This window comes from Pristiophorus japonicus, chromosome 14 (genome assembly GCF_044704955.1).
Source record: "Pristiophorus japonicus isolate sPriJap1 chromosome 14, sPriJap1.hap1, whole genome shotgun sequence".
Classification (NCBI taxonomy): Eukaryota; Metazoa; Chordata; class Chondrichthyes; family Pristiophoridae; genus Pristiophorus; species Pristiophorus japonicus.
The window spans coordinates 68,912,659-68,931,909 of record NC_091990.1 but is presented as its reverse complement, the minus strand read 5'-3'; the positions used below and the strand labels follow the sequence as shown (position 1 = coordinate 68,931,909).

At 45.5% G+C, this 19,251-nt stretch overlaps 1 protein-coding gene across 5 annotated transcripts in view; it reads left to right on the top strand.

Annotated features, from left to right (window-relative positions):
• The window catches only part of nfyc (nuclear transcription factor Y, gamma), a 106,828-nt gene extending 88,249 nt beyond the window's left edge, over nucleotides 1-18,579 (top strand). For 4 of the 5 annotated variants that reach the window (XM_070899288.1, XM_070899284.1, XM_070899285.1 and 1 more), the window contains 4 exons: nucleotides 297-449; nucleotides 3,145-3,255; nucleotides 10,881-10,949; nucleotides 18,286-18,579. In XM_070899288.1, the coding sequence (XP_070755389.1) occupies nucleotides 297-449; nucleotides 3,145-3,255; nucleotides 10,881-10,949; nucleotides 18,286-18,405 (453 nt within the window). In that variant the 3' untranslated portion in view covers nucleotides 18,406-18,579. The remainder of the gene's footprint in view (nucleotides 1-296; nucleotides 450-3,144; nucleotides 3,256-10,880; nucleotides 10,950-18,285) is intronic. The other variant, XM_070899287.1, reaches the window with a different exon arrangement.
• The last annotated feature ends 672 nt before the right edge of the window (nucleotides 18,580-19,251 follow it).

Here is a 19,251-nt window from a genome sequence, read left to right as displayed (position 1 = left end):
TGCTTCTTCTGCCACTTAAAAACATCACCATTAACTTGGCTGGAATGGGGAGGTCCATTTTGTACGTAGTACTCCCCGTGTGGTATCTGCTCGGGCTAGGGGAAAGGTTTGGATCCAGTTTCTAGTGATTTAAAGTCATTGGTAGTCACTTCACCTGGTCACCTGCTGTTTACCTGTACTTTTAAATCAAAATGCATTGTAAATAAAACAAGCAGCTGTTTAAAAATGCTTGCCTGTACTTTCTTGTGGAAGCCTGGTGAGATTGAAGTGGTTGCTCACATGCTGTGTTGTTGCAGAGTGCCCCGGTGACGATGCAAGTGGGAGATGGACAACAGGTGCAGATTGTTCCAGCGCAGAACCAAACGCAGCAAGCTCAGACCAATTCAGGACAGACCATGCAGGTCATGCAGCAAATCATCACCAACACCGGCGAGATCCAGCAGATACCCGTACGCACAGCTCTTTGGAACCACTTTGTAAAATTATCAAATAAACTGATTTCAGGGACAATTTGTTTCCCCCAAATGTGCGCTGCAGGTGGGGAGCCTCACCCATGGGCTATGCGTATCAGAACAACACAAGAACATGAGAAATAGGAGCAGGAGTAGGCCATTCGACCCCTCGAGCCTACTCCACCATTCAATAAGATCATGGCTGATCTTCAACCTCAACTCCACTTTCCTGCACTGTCCCCATATCCCTTGATTTCCCTCGAGTCCAAAAATCTAATTCAAAAGATTAACAATCCTCTGAGTGAAGAAATTTCTCCTCCTCTTAGTCCTACATAGCCGCCCCCTTATTCTGTGACCCCTGATTCTAGATTCCCCAGCCAGGGGAAACAGCCTCCCTGCACGGGAGAACATGGGTGAGGTGTCCTGCTATTTCCCACTGTGCATGGACGAGGCTCCCTAACGCACAATCTGAAAATCGCCCTTTTGTTAGTCTCTTCCCAACTCTTTGGAGGAAGTGGGCTGGCAGTCTCATATATTGTGAATTGTGTGCTCTCCTTGTACATGCTGCTGTTGGTCCTCGTACCTTTGCGCTGAGGCGCTCGATACTGAACTCGTCCTAAGCAGCTTACACATACATACGTTGATGTGAAAATAATAAAAGCTGGAAACACAGTGAGTCAATCCGCATCTTAGGAGAGATTAGCCGATTTACATTTTGGGTATGTAACTTTCTGGTGAAAAATAAAGGCGGATAGGTATAACACTATCTGAAAATGGGGGGCTATAGTATCCAATTTTTAAAAAACACAAACACCAGTAGAATGATATTACAGATCATCTCAACCAAGTAATAGGCAACAGGATTGAAAGAACAAAGTTACGTGAATAGCTGATAGAAAATTAGGGGTCGGATATGAAATTAAAACCAGTTTAAAAAGAGGATGTAGCTAAAATCTAAGGTTCAAACAAGAGGGTTGCATGTTGCCTAGGACCAAAGATGAGATATTATTCCCAAAGCTTGTATTGAGTTTTGTTGGACGAGTGTACAGGGGCAGGGGCGTGGCCTGCATACAGGGGTGGTGGAGGGCGGTGGGGGGAGGGGTGCCGTGTACAAGGCAGTGACACGGAATGGGAGATGTTAAAGTAGTGACCACAGCAGCTGAGAGTTGACAGTATGGAGGTGGTCAGCAAAGTGCGCACCTAATCAGTATCTGCTTCCCCAGTGTAAGGGAGGCTGCACCTTGAGCATCAAGTACTATAGTAGAATACAGGAAATACAAGTAAATCGTTGCCTTGCACAGAAGAGGTGTTTGGAGCCCTCGACTGTGGTGTGCGAGGACATGAGTAGGAAGATGTTGCATCTCCTGAGTTTATACAGGAAGATGGCAGCTGTAAGACGGGTGCGTGATAGAAGAACGAACCAGGCTGTGTCTGAGAGAACGGTGCCACTGGGAGCATGAAGAGGGCAATATGTGTTCAGTAGTGGGATCATGTAGGCGGTGTCGGAAATGGCAGATGATTTAGTGACTGCGGGAGTTGTTGCAGGAGACGAGGACCGCAGTGGGGGTGCCAGTGCAGTTTAGAGGCGATGGTGAGGGCAGAGGTACAGGGATGGGACCGATGTGGTTAAAGACCTTATTGACAACTGCAATGGGGAATCAGCGGCTAGGGAAAATGAGAACTTCAGAAGTTCTAGTGTGGAAAGTAGTCATCAAGGCAGATGGGCAGGAGAAAGGCATGAGGTTTTTACAGGCAGTGGGGTTCAGGAATGTACCTGGCTGGTAATTGTGGGAGTCTGTCCAGCGGTTCTGATCGACTTATGTATTTCCAGCCTTTTGTGTCTTTAGAAATCAGCTGCAGCTCTCCACAATGGGGTTGATCAGCTTTGCAACTCGTTATTTTCTCAGCACTCGCTTGATGGAACTGAGCCATGCAGACCAACAAAGTCCCAGCTTCAATCCCTGATCTCTGCGAAGTTGACTGATTTCAATGGGAGAGGTTCCAAAATTGACCTCGGCACCTGTAAAATCAGGCAGGAATCCCAGTGCTGACCACTCTCCAGTCCTCCCTTTTGGAATGTGCCCATGTGTAGGTGTCTGGTGATAGGGGATAAGACCCCCTCTACCCCATGGGTCAATAGTCTGTTGACCATTTCTGTCCAAACATGCATATTTGGGCAAAGTACCAGAGGGAGGCTGTGCCCATGGAACTGGATCCTAGCACAGAAAGAGTGGCATTTATATAGGAAGTCTCTCAAACATCTCAGAATAATGGGTTACTGTTATGAAGGCAAGCAAGCCACTATCTTTAGGAGCATAGTTCCGGAAAGGGGAAGAGAACACAAATGTATCTTCCCAGGGAAGTGGTAGCAAGACTTGGATTTTTACAGTCAAGCGCAATAAAGATGATTTAGGTGCTGTTGATGTTTGGTGCTACTGTTTGCTTAGACCCTGTAACAATGATCTCTGAATGTATCAAAAGAGGAATGTTCTCCACTTGGCTGGTGTGAGGATATTTCTACTTGCAATTTAAACCAGAGGTCAAAGGCTCATGAGGGAGTGGTTAAAAGTTTGTGCGTTTAGTAAAGTGTAAGAATTTAAAATTGTGGTTATGCATGCTTAGCTTGAAAGGTACTGAGAAGTTTTCTGTTGGCTGGCCTGTGCAATGATGATCTTTCTGTTGCGATCCTTAGGTGCAGTTGAATACTGGGCAGCTGCAATACATTCGTCTGGCTCAGCCAGTATCTGGAACACAAGTTGTGCAGGGGCAAATCCAGACCCTCTCCCCGGGCAATCCGCAGCAGGTAGGCATGTGTCTCGGTGCACTGAGTCACCCCGGGTTGGGAGACTGGACATTTGGTGTTAAATTATAATCATCAGTCGCATTTGTTTCATTGAACGTGTGAGGGCTGCTTGTGAACAGAAATATTCCACAATGCAGCACAGTGAATGCACTGAACAACAGACTTCTGATCTCAGCAAGACCATCGTTAACATGTATCCAGCAAACAGTGTTCAGGAATTGATTGTTCGAAAGAGATAATTTGTGAATTAAAGTCTCTCCGCACATTTCCTAGACCAGGTTCTTTGCCCAGATATGATTGCCAGCCCTTTCTGTTGTGTGTTACGGGAAGGTATTCTGCAGGCTGAGGTTAAAGAGAGAATGTTATATTTCACACCGGGAAGCACTAGAAGATGACTGCCCAGGTCAGGAGTTGCTACTTTTATTTATTACAGGGAGCTTTTCTTTTGGCCAGACTACTCGAGCAGGCCATTCATTATCCTGTAGATTTCTATAAGTCACTTTTAAGAACATAAGAAATAGGAGCAGGAGCAGGAGTAGGCCATACGGCCCCTCGAGCTGCTCCGCCATTCAATAAGGAAGGTCATGGCTGATCCGATCATGGACTCAGCTCCATTTCCCTGCCCGTTCCCCATAACCCCTTATTCCTTTATCGGTTAAGAAACTGTCTATTTCTGTCTTAAATATTCAATGTCCCAGCTTCCACAGCTCTCTGAGGCAACGAATTCCACAGATTTACAACTCTGAGAGAAGACATTTCTCCATCTCAGTTTTAAATGGGCGGTCCATTATTCTAAGATCATGCCCTCTAGTTCTAGTCCCCCCCATCAGTGGAAACATCCTCTCTGCATCCACCTTGTCAAGCCCCCTCATAATCTTATACATTTCGATAAGATCACCTTTCATTCTTCTGAATCCCAATGAATAGAGGCCGACTCAACCTTTCATAAGAACATAAGAATTAGGAACAGGAGTAGGCCATCTAGCCCCTCGAGCCTGCTCCGCCATTCAACAAGATCATGGCTGATCTGGCCGTGGACTCAGCTCCACTTACCCGCCCGCTCCCCGTAACCCTTAATTCCCTTATTGGTTAAGAAACTATCTATCTGTGACTTGAATACATTCAATGAGCTAGCATCAACTGCTTCCTTGGGCAGAGAATTCCACAGATTCACAACCCTCTGGGAGAAGAAATTCCTTCTCAGTTCGGTTTTAAATTGGCTCCCCCGTATTTTGAGGCTGTGCCCCCTAGTTCTAGTCTCCCTGATCAGTGGAAACAACCTCTCTGCCTCTATCTTGTCTATCCCTTTCAGTATTTTAAATGTTTCTATAAGATCACCCCTCATCCTTCTGAACTCCAAGGAGTAAAGACCCAGTCTACTCAATCTATCATCATAATTTAACCCCCTCATCTCCGGAATCAGCCTAGTGAATCGTCTCTGTACCCCCTCCAAAGCTAGTATATCCTTCCTTAAGTAAGGTGACCAAAACTGCACGCAGTACTCCAGGTGCGACCTCACCAATGCCCTACACAGTTGCAGCAGGACCTCCCTGCTTTTGTACTCCATCCCTCTCGCAATGAAGGCCAACATTCCATTCGCATTCCTGATTACCTGCTGCACCTGCAAACTAACTTTTTGTTCAGAGTTTCATGCACAAGGACCCCCAGGTCCCTCTGCACCACAGCATGTTGTAATTTCTCCCCATTCAAATAATATTCCCTTTTACTGTTTTTTTTTCCCCAAGGTGGATGACCTCACACTTTCCGACATTGTATTCCATCTGCCAAACCTTAGCCCATTCGCTTAACCTATCTAAATCTCTTTGCAGACTATCTGTTTCCTGTACACAACCCGCTTTCCCACTAATCTTTGTGTCATCTGCAAATTTTGTTACACTACACTCTGTCCCCTCTTCCAGGTCATCTCTCTATATTGTAAACAGTTGTGGTCCCAGCACCGATCCCTGTGGCACACCACTAACCACCGATTTCCAACCCGAAAAGGACCCATTTATCCTGACTTTCTGTTAGCCAGCCAATTCTCTATCCATGCTAATACATTTCCTCTGACTCCGCGTACTTGTATCTTCTGCAATAACCTTTTGTGTGGCACCTTATCGAATGCCTTTTGGAAATCTAAATACACCACATCCATCGGCACACCTCTATCCACCATGCTCGTTATATCCTCAAAGAATTCCAGTAAATTAGTTAAACATGATTTCCCCTTCATGAATCCATGCTGTGTCTGCTTGATTGCACTATTCCTATCTAGATGTCCCGCTATTTCTTCCTTAATGATAGTTTCAAGCATTTTCCCCACTACAGATGTTAAACTAACCGGTCTATAGTTACCTGCCTTTTGTCTGCCCCCTTTTTTAAACAGAGGCGTTACATTAGCTGCTTTCCAATCCGCTGGTACCTCCCCAGAGTCCAGAGAATTTTGGTAGATTATAATGGATACATCTGCTATAACTTCCGCCATCTTTTTTAATACCCTGGGATGCATTTCATCAGGACCAGGGGACTTGTCTACCTTGAGTCCCATTAGCCTGTCCAGCACTACCCCCCTAGTGATAGTGATTGTCTCAAGGTCCTCCCTTCCCACATTCCTGTGACCAGCAATTTTTGGCATGGTTTTTGTATCTTCCACTGTGAAGACCGAAGCAAAATAATTGTTAAAGGTCTCAGCCATTTCCACATTTCCCATTATTAAATCCCCCTTCTCATCTTCTAAGGGACCAACATTTACTTTAGTCACTCTTTTCCATTTTATATATCGGTAAAAGCTTTTACTATCTGTTTTTATGTTTTGCGCAAGTTTACCTTCGTAATCTATCTTTCCTTTCTTTATTGCTTTTTTCGTCATTCTTTGCTGTTGTTTAAAATGTTCCCAATCTTCTAGTTTCCCACTAACCTTGGCCACCTTATACGCATTGGTTTTTAATTTGATACTCTCCTTTATTTCCTTGGTTATCCACGGCTGGTTATCCCTTCTCTTACCGCCCTTCTTTTTCACTGGAATATATTTTTTTTGCGCACTATGAAAGAGCTCCTTAAAAGTCCTCCACTGTTCCTCAATTGTGCCACTATTTAGTCTGTGTTTCCAGTCTACTTCAGCCAACTCTGCCCTCATCCCAATGTAGTCCACTTTGTTTAAGCATAGCACACTCGTTTGAGACACTACTTCCTCACCCTCAATCTGTATTACAAATTCAATCATACTGTGATCACTCATTCCGAGAGGATCTTTTACTCTGAGATCGTTTATTATTCCTGTCTAATTACACAGGACCAGATTTAAGATAGCTTGCTCCCTTGTAGGTTCTGTCACATACTGTTCTAAGAAACAATCCCGTATGCATTCTATGAATTCCTCCTCCAGGCTACCCCTTGTGATTTGATTTGACCAATCGATATGTAGGTTAAAATCCTGGAGTGCATAAGGGATGGTTTTCTCGACCAATATGTCGAGGAACCAACTAGGGGGAGGCTATCTTAGACTGGGTGTTGTGTAATGAGAGAGGATTAATTAGCAATCTCATTGTGCGAGGCCCCTTGGGGAAGAGTGACCATAATATGGTGGAATTCTGCATTAGGATGTAGAATGAAACAGTTAATTCAGAGACCATGGTCCAGAACTTAAAGAAGGGTAACTTTGAAGGTATGAGGCGTGAATTGGCTAGGATAGATTGGCGAATGATACTTAACGGGTTGACTGTGGATGGGCAATGGCAGACATTTAGAGACCGCATGGATGAATTACAACAATTGTACATTCCTGTCTGGCGTAAAAATAAAAAAGAGAAGGTGGCTCAACCGTGGCTATCAAGGGAAATCAGGGATAGTATTAAAGCCAAGGAAGTGGCATACAAATTGGCCAAAAATAGCAGCGAACCCGGGGACTGGGAGAAATTTAGAACTCAGCAGAGGAGGACAAAGGATTTGATTAGGGCAGGGAAAATGGAGTACGAGAAGAAGCTTGCAGGGAACATTAAGGCGGATTGCAAAAGTTTCTATAGGTATGTAAAGAGAAAAAGGTTAGTAAAGACAAACATAGGTCCCCTGCAGTCAGAATCAGGAGAAGTCATAACGGGGAACAAAGAAATGGCAGACCAATTGAACAAGTACTTTGGTTCGGTATTCACTAAGGAGGACACAAACAACCTTCCAGATATAAAAGGGGTCAGAGGGTCTAGTAAGGAGGAGGAACTGAGGGAAATCTTTATTAGTCGGGAAATTGTGTTGGGGAAATTGATGGGATTGAAGGCCGATAAATCCCCAGGGCGTGATGGACTGCATCCCAGAGTACTTAAGGAGGTTGCCTTGGAAATAGCGGATGCATTGACAGTCATTTTCCAACATTCCATTGACTCTGGATCAGTTCCTATCGAGTGGAGGGTAGCCAATGTAACTCCACTTTTTAAAAAAGGAGGGAGAGAGAAAACAGGGAATTATAGACCGGTCAGCCTGACCTCAGTAGTGGGTAAAATTATAGAATCAATTATTAAGGATGTCATAGCGCATTTGGAAAATGGTGACATGATGGGTCCAAGTCAGCATGGATTTGTGAAAGGGAAATCATGCTTGACAAATCTTCTGGAATTTTTTGAGGATGTTTCCAGTAAAGTGGACAAAGGAGAACCAGTTGATGTGGTATATTTGGACTTTCAGAAGGCTTTCGACAAGGTCCCACACAAGAGATTAATGTGCAAAGTTAAAGCACATGGGATTGGGGGTCGTGTGCTGACGTGGATTGAGAACTGGTTGTCAGACAGGAAGCAAAGAGTAGGAGTAAATGGGTACTTTTCAGAATGGCAGGCAGTGACTAGTGGGGTACCGCAAGATTCTGTGCTGGGGCCCCAGCTGTTTACATTGTACATTAATGATTTAGACGAGGGGATTAAATGCAGTATCTCCAAATTTGCGGATGACACTAAGTTGGGTGGCAGTGTGAGCTGCGAGGAGGATGCTATGAGGCTGCAGAGTGACTTGGATAGGTTAGGTGAGTGGGCAAATGAATGGCAGATGAAGTATAATGTGGATAAATGTGAGGTTATCCACTTTGGTGGTAAAAACAGAGAGACAGACTATTATCTGAATGGTGACAGATTCGGAAAAGGGAAGGTGCAACGAGACCTGGGTGTCATGGTACATCAGTCATTGAAGGTTGGCATGCAGATACAGCAGGCGGTTAAGAAAGCAAATGGCATGTTGGCCTTCATAGCGAGGGGATTTGAATACAGGGGCAGGGAGGTGTTGCTACAGTTGTACAGGGCCTTGGTGAGGCCACACCTGGAGTATTGTGTACAGTTTTGGTCTCCGAACTTGAGGAAGGACATTCTTGCTATTGAGGGAGTGCAGCGAAGATTCACCAGACTGATTCCCGGGATGGTGGGACTGACCTATCAAGAAAGACTGGATCAACTGGGCTTGCATTCACTGGAGTTCAGAAGAATGAGAGGGGACCTCATAGAAACGTTTAAAATTCTGACGGGTTTAGACAGGTTAGATGCAGGAAGAATGTTCCCAATGTTGGGGAAGTCCAGAACCAGGGGTCACAGTCTAAGGATAAGGGCTAAGCCATTTAGGACCGAGATGAGGAGAAACTTCTTCACCCAGAGAGTGGTGAACCTGTGGAATTCTCTACCACAGAAAGTAGTTGAGGCTAATTCACTAAATATATTCAAAAGGGAGTTAGATGAAGTCCTTACTACTCGGGGGATCAAGGGGTATGGCGAGAAAGCAGGAAGGGGGTACTGAAGTTTCATGTTCAGCCATGAACTCATTGAATGGTGGTGCAGGCTAGAAGGGCTGAATGGCCTGCTCCTGCACCTATTTTCTATGTTTCTATGATTACTGCCGTTCCTTTTCCTCATAAGTCAACCCCCTCATCTTTGGAATCAACCTAGTGAACCTTCTCTGAACTGCCTCCAAAGCAAGTATATCATTTCGTAAATATGGAAACCAAAACTGTACGCAGTATTCCAGGTGTGGCCTCACCAATACCCTGTATAGCTGCAGCAAGACTTCCCTGCTTTTATACTCCATCCCCTTTGCAATAAAGGCCAAGATTCCATTGGCCTTCCTGATCACTTGCTATACCTGCATACTAACCTTTTGTGTTTCATGCACAAGTACTCCCAGGTCCCGCTGTACTGCGACACTTTGCAATCTTTCTCCATTTAAATACTAACTTGCTCTTTGATTTTTTCTGCCAAAGTGCATGACCTCACACTTTCCATCATTATACTCCATCTGCCAAATTTTTGCCCACTCACTTAGCCTGTCTGTCCTTTTGCAGATTTTTTGTGTCCTCATCTTGCTTTTCCTCCCATCTTTGTATCATCAGCAAACTTGGCTACGTTACACTTATTTTGTTCTGAAATAAAATAAAGTTGTATCTCCAATGAATGCTAAATATACTGAGTAAAGAACCAAGCCGTGACCAGCGTCGAAGGAGCCTTGAGCAGGAAGGTCAGTGTGGATGCAGTGAGTGTGTGCTGTCCATGCTGTAGAGCTTGGGGTCTCTCGTACCATGTTCGGTTCAGATTGGCACACATGGCTGTGTGACATCTTCCTGTGCTACTGACAGCACAGGAAGCTTCTCGAAAGGGTATACCCATCTGCTTTCAGAGACACAGTCACAGCTCTGTTGATGGCAAGCGGGAACTCTGTGGCCCTTTTCCACCCAGGAGGAGGTCAGCAGTCAGAGTTAAGGTCACTAACATGGCCTTGTGATAATTCCACATGTAGTTGTTCCCATGCTGCCTCAGTGGTCCTGTAATCTAACTGGGATGAACAGGGGAATCGGCTCATATTGTGGAACTGCTATCAGACATCACTGTTGGCAATTAGGTAGGGTGACAAAAGAGCTTGCCTATCCCAGGAGACACTTGTGACATTATTAACTATTTTGGGAGCAAGATTTGGATTTGATAATTAGCCGGAACTTGCTGGTGCTCTGATTACATTGCATTTGTCTGTACCTGGATATGCATTAGGAAATGTTGCTGCGTGCTTGATTGAACACAATATGATTTAAATTGTGTTCTCTTTGATTTGCAAACTCCTGTAGGAAAGCAGTTTTCTGCAATTGAGAGTTTTCTGCAATTAATGATTTCCTAACTAATGCTCCAGTTAATAGCTCTGCTGGATTCGTAGCTTGAAGGTCAGAACAAAAGGTAGGCTGTGCAGTCTATGTGCCATCAATAAGTGAGCTTGAGTTTCTCAGTCCCAGAGCACTGGTGCTTTGTGCTGAGAGTCCTGACTTTGTTCTTTGGCTGCCAGTCCTTGCCCGTGGTTAGTGAAAGCCAGAAAAAAAAGCCCATTCCTGGCCTGTAGGGGATGGCTGAGGCACTTGGCTCACAAGGTGACCACAAAGGTGACTGCTTGTGCCTCGAATGACTAGATGTGTACTGCTAGGTGCTTTCCCACAGAGAGGGAGAATTAGATGGGCAGGTAGCATGCTTACGCATATAACCGCATAAGGATAGACTGCTGGGTGGGAAGTTGGGTCACCACCCCGAGGAACTCGAGAATAACAAAGTGGAAGCAGAACTATTGACTCGCTACTGTTTTGCGTTTGCATCTGTTTTGGTAAGTGCTTCTCCCCTGTATTCTAGGTAGGACAAACGGAGGTTCAGCAGGGACAACAGCAGCAGCCGCAGTACAGCCAGTTTACTGACGGACAGGTATGTTCTTATCTTTAGTGATCATGTTTGACCTGCCCCTTTATTTCCATGAATTGTATCAGAAATATTAGTAACGTGAGCTGAGTTTTCTGAACGATATGCAACATTTTGGGACTGTGGGATTTGCTGCATTTCTTAACCAGTTTTCGGCCTGATATCAGTATAAGATAGACAGCCTGTTAATTTTGTAATGCGGATTCTTGTATTTTTAATGCATAAACTTAGCTCAACACAAATATTAGTCATACTGGGTGAAAATGGAACATGATTTGCAAACGAGTTGAAACGTGTAAACGAGTTTGCTCCTTTTAATCGGATTGTTGCCTTGGTGCGACCTGGGTTATGGTGACGTCAAATCCAGTTGCCCTCTTCGCAGCCGTCGCTCTCCTGCAGCAGCATGTTGCTCCCTCTAATGGCCCTGGCCTGTTGATGGTCTTGCAGGCCGGGACCGGGCCGATTTCCAGTCGCTGATTGGGGTGCAAGCAGGTACAGCAGTAGCGGGGTGGAGGAGTGGCGAGAGTTCGTAGAGGGACGTGATCGGGGCCCCGGAGATGTGCACAGAAGAGTTGAGGGCTCAGGGGCAGCACGGGCCAGCCCACACTGCGATATGTGTGCGCACTAGGTCCGTGCAGAGAACCGGTCTCCAGTCGTCTTGCTTAATCCTTGCCACTGGACCACGACCTCGCTTTGTCAAGCCCGTGTGGTGGCTGGTGTGCAACGGCCACCACACGTTAAAAAAAAATCCACGCACAGGCATCTTCCACCCTTCAGGATGTAACGCGGGACTTGGAATATTGAAACACCTGTGAACTCATCCTTTTTGGCATGGAAGCAAGTCATCCTCGTTTCAAGGGACTGCCTCTGATGATGATGCCTTGGTGAGGCACAGTGAAAAAGTTTCCTTCCTTACTGGCTGCCTGTGATGGGCATGTGAGAAATGTTCATGGATCAGCTGATATGTCAACTTCACTTTTGGCCCATCACACTGCACCATTTATGGTGCTGCAGGGTACAGTAGTGTAGTGGCTGAGATACTGGACCAGCAATCCACAATCAGAATGCAAAGTCAAATCTGGAGTTGTTGTTGAAACCCCAACTGGTTCACTCATGTCCTTTATGGAAGGAAAGCTGTCCTTACCTGGTCTGGCCTATGTGTGACTGGTCCCACATCAGTGTGTTTGACTCTTACCTGCCTTCTGAAGTAGCCTAGCAAGGCATTCCATTATCAAACCACTACCATCTTCACAAGGAAACTAGGAATAGACAAATGCCCACATCTCAAGATTGAATTTTATTTTAAATGTCCATATCTCTTACCTATCAGAATTCTTAGTCCCTTATGACTACTTGCTCAGAATTTTTAGTGATCGGAGATGTTTTGAGCTCTGCTGACTTGTCCTTAAGTTTACCCATCTGCTAATGACATCTCATAGTGCAATTGTCTGACTTGTGAATCAATAAAATAAACTCTCGATCAAGTACAAATAATTAAATCCCTGTGAAGATCATAGCCTGAAATTTGGTGCAACATGGTGCTGTTGAATCTAGCACTAATTCTTGCCTTTTACTGTGAATTTACCATTACAGTTCCAGTGGTGAATCCGAGGGTACGGTGTTTGTAATGTGGGCTCACTAATTGCCAACAGCAGTCACCTCTCCTGCTCCATACAGAATTAGAGGTGTGAGTCCCTCCCCTCCCCCCTCCCTCCTTTCGCCCACCTGCTCTTTCTTCAGCAGCAGTTTGCTCTAATAAATAAGAGTTGAGAGATTGTGTTGGCAATGGATCTGGGCCTTTGCTTGTATAAAGAGCACAGGTTGTAGGGGTATGGAATGCTTTGTTACAGGGAATAGTTGGAGCAAAGACCTATCCTATCTCAAAGGAAAATTGGCACAACTTTCAAAGCAGAGGAAGATAAAGGGGAGAGCGCGAGTAGTGGGATTCATATTCAATGGCTCTCGGCTAGAGAAAGTACAGTCACGGTGGGTTCAACAGCTTCCTCCTTTGGTTCGAAGTGCACTCCTGTTGTTTTCCCCTCTTTCAGGTGGTAGCTGGCATGCATTGTGCGGCAGAAGCTAAAAGCAGAGTTGGAGTGCCAGAACTCTGCTGCAGTTGGTCATATTCTGCTGTGTTTCAATGACGGGAGAGTCTGCTGGTGTTTGGAAACCACTTGAACAACCTTCTTACTGTTTATAAATTCACTGTAGTCTTCGTTACAACCTGTTACCCCACTCCAGATAGCATCTAGATAATGGCAGAGTTACAGTTAAGCTAAATCATGTTGCAGACTTACTTTAGAATTGAATGTAGTATGTAAAGTGTGTGCCTTGCATAGGACCATGTTACTGTTTCATTGATTGTGGGGGCTTTTGGTCAACCAGTATATGGGATGCTTCAATTTAAAAAAAAAAAAAATACCTTCCTGGGATGTGGGCATCACTGGAAAGATCAACATTTATTGTCCATCCCTAATTATCCTTGAGAAGGTGATGGTGAGCAGCTGCCTTGAGCTGCTGCAGTCCGTGTGGTGAAGGTGCTCCCACAGTGCTGTTAGGGAGGGAGTTCCAAGATTTTGACCCAGCGACACATTTCCAAGTCAGGATGGTGCGTAACTTGGAGGGGAACGTGCAGGTGATGGTGTTCCCATGCGCCTGCTTCCCTTGTCCTTCTAGGTGGTAGAAGTCACGGGTTTGGGAGGTGCTGCCGAAGAAGCCTTGGCGAGTTGGTGCAGTGCATCTTGTAGATGGTGCACACTGCAGCCAGGGGGCGCCGGTGGTGGAGGGAGTGAATGTTGAAGATGATGGATGGCTGCTTTGTCCTGGATGGTGTTGAGCTTCTTGAGTGTTGTTGGAGCTGCACTCATCCAGGCAAGTGGAGAGTATTCCATCACACTCCTGACTTGTGCCTTGTAGATGGTGGAAAGGCTTTGGGGAGTCAGGAGGTGAGACATTCGCCTCAGAATACCCAGCCTCTGACCCGCTCTTGTACCCACAGTATTGATGTGGTTAAATGTGATTGTGATGAGATTGTTACTGCTCTCTGGTACCTTGTCAATTGTTGATGTGTGATCTGAGTCTGTGTACCTGGGTTGAGATCAGCTGTTCCACATTGACCTGTGGACCTTCTGGGTTTGTGTCTCGCTGTGGGGGCTGCAATAGCTTTTTATTGCTCACTAATTGATGTCAGCAAGCAATGATCTTTAGTCAGTAACATTCCATGACATTGAGATGGAGTACAGCCCTGTGCATTCCCTAGATCTAGGTTATAGTTTGGACATCATGTGTCTTGATGGTATATTTATGAGCCACATTGAGAATTTGCTGTGAAACTGTGACAATTAACTCGTGTTTTGGACTTGGAACCCATCTCCTGCCAGTTTGCTCCAGAGAAGTCAGGTGTTTGGAATCTGTTCTTTTTGGCTCAACTCCCATTCGCTCTTTGTTTTACTTCAAACTGACCTCTGAGCTCTCTTGTAACCATAGGGTTAATAGTTTACCATTTGGTCTGCACTGCATGGCTTTCCAATTCACCCACTTTAAATTGAGACACAACTCATTATTTCTGGGGCCCTCAAACTCTGAAACTTCTTGCCTCTCTCTTATCTTGAGGGTTTTAAAGCACACACTTGCCGTCGCCTAATCACAACTGCTTGATTTATCTTGTCCTCTCTTTTACTTTGTTAAACTTTGGTATTGTCTGCTGTAAAGCTTGCAATTCTGCTTCATGGCCTCCGAACGTCCCAAAGCACTTTACATTGAATTACACACAGTTGAAGTGTAGTGACTGCTGTAATCTTTTGCATCCATCGGGGAAGGCAGACCTGGTGATTTAACGTCTCATCCGAAAGGCAGTACCTCAAGCAGTGCAACACTCCCTCAGTTCTGCACTGGAGTGTCATCCGAGATTGTGTGCTCTGTTGTGGGTCTTGAACCCATAAGCTTCTAATTCAGGTAAAAGTGCTACCCGCTGAGCCTCGGCTGATAACTGGTAACTCCTCACCCTGATTTCTCAATTAAAAACAAATTGTATCTGTGGCTGTGTCTAATTGCTTCAGTATTGAAGCACGGTAACGTTCAGGCTACTGTCCAGGATCATATTCAGCGGCTGCTTTAAAGGGGTGGGGGGGCTCGGTGTAAATAATTTACAGGAGCGGCTTTGCTTCCATGGAATTACATTCCTAGGGGGGGGGAAACCAGCAGAAATTCACTAACTATTAACTGTAAGTATAATAAAGTGAAGCACTTTACAGGAGCGGCAGCAGTTGCGATAGAAAAGGATGGCTATTTTATATGTGCATGTAATATTGACTAAAATACGAGGGGCTAAAAATGGACTAGATTAGTGTCACCTGTTGGCACTGGCGAAGGGCGCCACCGATGCGCCAGTGCGTTATTGCCTGGGCGCAGCGATAATAGTGCCGCTTGCCAACTTGAATAGGGGTTTAGCGCCAGGGATTGTTGCGCCACAGAAGACAACTTTAATGTTTTCGCCTGCCTTACCGCGTGACACCAATCATGCCAGAAAAAGCAGGCGTTCAGTGTCTCGGGATGCTAATTAAAGGGATGAGTGTATGAGGTAAGTTTTAGATAATTTATTATTTTTGCACTGATTTCACTTTGATCTTAATGTTCTATTTAACTCTGTCACAATTTTTAAAAAGATTTCAGGTGTTCCATCTAACCTCCCCTTTGAGCGCTCTGATGCCAGCGGCAGTAGTAACATGACCGGTTTAGTGCTCCAAGAGAAGTGTGGGATGCTTTCCTTAGTGCTCTACTCCACGTTTAAGGTGCCACTAATCAATTTTGCTACTGCCACCGCTAAGTATTAGCACCCAGGCAATGTTGGCCTCAAAATGGCCGATAATCAATTTTTCCACCTAAAGAATATTTTCTTTTTAAACTCGGGCAGTAACTGAAAAACCTGAACATATTTTCTCACAATCTCTCTTGCTCCCTTTCCCCCTCCTTGCCTCTGCCCTCCAACCCCAATTCGTAACATTTGAAAACAGCATTTTTGCAGAAAAGAATAACTGGAACAATTGAGTGGTTTAACATTTCTGGTGTTCACAACAGAAGGGAAATGTAATTGGGGAAAGGCCCAGGTTATCGAAGATTGGCTGAGTGTTTTTGTAATCGGTGGTCTTGTGGTCAATATTTTGGTGCCTTGGGATGGACAGGGATTAGTGTGTTTTGTGTCGGCAGGGTTTTTGGTGCATTTTAATTTGTGTGGAGATGTAAAATAAATATATGACTCACGGAGAGCGATTAGGGGTGAGAGGTCTGCAGAAGCACAGCACTTCATTTCCACAAAGGGGACATTTACGTCAAATACTATCCTGCGTGACTGACTTCCACAATAACTCCTGCCTTCCAGCAACAACAACTTGTATTTATATAGGGCCTTTAACGTAGTGCAACATCCCAAAGCGCTTCACAGGAATATTATGAGACAAAGAATTTGACAGCGAGCCACATAAGGAGAAATTAGCGCAGGTGACCAAAAGCTTGGTCAAAGAGGTAGGTTTTAAGGAGTGTCTTGAAGGAGAGAGGTAGAGAGGTTTAGGGAGGGAGTTCCAGAGCTTGGGGCCTAGGCAACAGAAGGCACGGCCACCAATGGTTGAGTGATTATAATCAGGGATGCTCAAGAGGGCAGAATTAGAGGAGCGCAGACATCTCGGGCGGGTGGGGGGGGGGTGGTGGGGGCTGAGGGACTGGAGGAGATTACAGAGATAGAGGGGCGAGGCCATGGAGGGATATGAAAACAAGGATGAAAATTTTGTTGCTGCACTGGGAGCCAATGTAGGTCGGTGAGCGGGACTTGGTGCGAGTTAGGACACGGGGACAGTCGAGTTTTGGATCACCTCTAGTTTACGTCTGGTAGAATGTGGGAGGCCAGCCAGGAGTGCTTTGGAATAGTCGAGTCTAGAGGTAACAAAGGCATGGATGAGGGCTTCAGCAGCCGATGAGCTGAGCCAGGGGTGGAGACGGGTGATGTTATGGAGGTGGAAATAGACGGCCTTAGTCAAAGTATCTAGTTGGCTTCGCTGACAACACTGAGCTCTATTCTTCCAGGTTTCTGCAGTCTCCAGCTGATGTCTGACATCAAGGGCAGGATGAACCAGAATTTCCCCACTGTGAAAGCAAAGCCAAAGCCAGCCTTTGGCTCCTGCCAGCAGCTAACAGCTTTTGGCTTTAATTCCCATCAGTCTTCCCAAACCAGTAGGTGTGACACCATGGCATACTGAGAGAGCCCAGGTTCAGCCCAGCTCCTCCTCTGCTCATATCTTGTCCATTATTAAGAACCCCTCTTCTCCATTGCATTACCTGCTCTCCCACTGAGAGGGTGCTGCACTGTCAGAGGTGCCGTCTTTCAGATGAGACGTTAAACCGAGGCCTCTCTCAGGTGGACATAAAACACCCCATGGCCACTATTCATAGGAATTTTCCCCGGTGTCCCGGGCCAATATTTATACCTCAACCAACACCTAAAAACGGATTATGTGGTCATTAAGACATTGCTGTGCGTGGGAGCTTGCTGAGCCCAAATTGTCTGCCGCGTTTCCTACATTACGCACTTCTGAAGTGTAGTCACTGTTGTAATGCAAAGCGCATTGGGATGTAGTCGGCTTGTGAAAGATGCTGTTTAAAACTTTCTTTCCCCTCTTACCGAAACTTTAGTCCACATTTTCACCATGCTTCAACTCATCCAAAACACTGCAGCCTGCACCTTCGCCTGCAGTCCGTCCAATACTGCCACGCTTTCTAAGTTCCGCTGCCTCCCCGTGCTCCAGCAACTGACTTCAACATTTGCGTCTTCACCTCCACCTCCATCTCCACCTTCAAACCTTCTCTGGTCTCGCCCACTCTGAGTGATTTCCTCCTGTCTAGGCTTCCCCCACTCCGTCCTGTCACTAGTGACACTCATTCAGCCATGACACCCCTGCCCTCTGCATTTCGCTGCCCACTTCCATCCGGCCTGAGCACCTTCCCCGCTTTCAAAAACTGGCTGCGCATTCTTCTCCGCACCTTGTCATGGGTACCCTCGCTCTACCCTCCTCTTCTTTTCCTCCCTGGTGTCCGCAGTTTATTTTCTTTCCTGGTGCAAAGTGCTGAAGGGGTGAGAGGAAGCAGAGTGGGAGGAGGCCCACATGGAGCAGGTACACCGGCTTGGGCCAGTTGGGACAAATAGGCTGTTTCTGTGCTGTGAATACACTCTCTTCTATGCTTTGAGATACCCTGCACCTGAACACTTTTGAAATGTGAGTTAGTCCTTGTCTATTGTCAGATTACTGTGGGAGGTTGTAATAAACGTCTACATTGTTTGTCTTGTTCCCTGCAGCAACTGTACCAGATTCAGCAGGTGACCATGCCGGCCGGACAAGACATCACCCAGCCCATGTTCATCCAATCCACTAACCAGACTGCAGATGGACAGACTGCCCAGGTCACGGGGGAATAGTGCAAAATGATTGGGGAGCTGAAATCAACTGCCACCGAAGCCATTGTATAAATAGTACGGTCACTAAATAACCGGGATGGAAAATGACTTTTTTTAACGTTTTTTTCCCTTTTGCATTGTGCTAAGCAAAATAATTGTACATATATAAAATGCAATAAACTCCTTCCGAGTCGAGCTTTGTGAACTTGTGTGTGAGGATAGGTAGGAAGGAGAGTTCCTGCCTGTGCTGATTATCCAGTGCCATCACTGACCATATTGCTGGTGTCCTGTTCAATGGTACAGTGTTGTGCCTCACAAAGTTCATCAGCTTTTTAAAAACAAATACAACGAATGCTTACGAGGGTTAAGTGGAGATAAACTAGCAAGCTGTGCTCCTTAGCTGACTAAGGAAGAGACAGTCTAATCCACAGTTTCTCAGTAACAGGTCTATAAACAGCGTGCCCAATCATCTTGATAAATATTGAATCAGAAGACATTTTATATGCAAGTTGGTCAAAATTCAATTTGAATGGATCATTAGGATGTGTTTACAGTACAGCATTAGCAGACCCTCATCCACAGCAACATTCAAGGTGTAGTGCAAATCTTCAGAATCCAATCTCCTCCAGAGAGGAGAGGAGAGGAGAGGGGAGGAGTGGGACACCCTGGAGGGTTATTCTGGCAACACTTGGGTTTGAGAGTTTGAGAGTAAATCCAGTGGAATGTCAAACAATGTTTGCAAAGCCGTCTCCCCCATCTCAATACCTGGGAATCTAGTGTTTCAGCTGTTGCAGAAATGACATTTCTTTCCAATGCTTTTGTGTTTTTAAAAACTCCTTTTGATTATTTTATGAAATGCTGACAGTT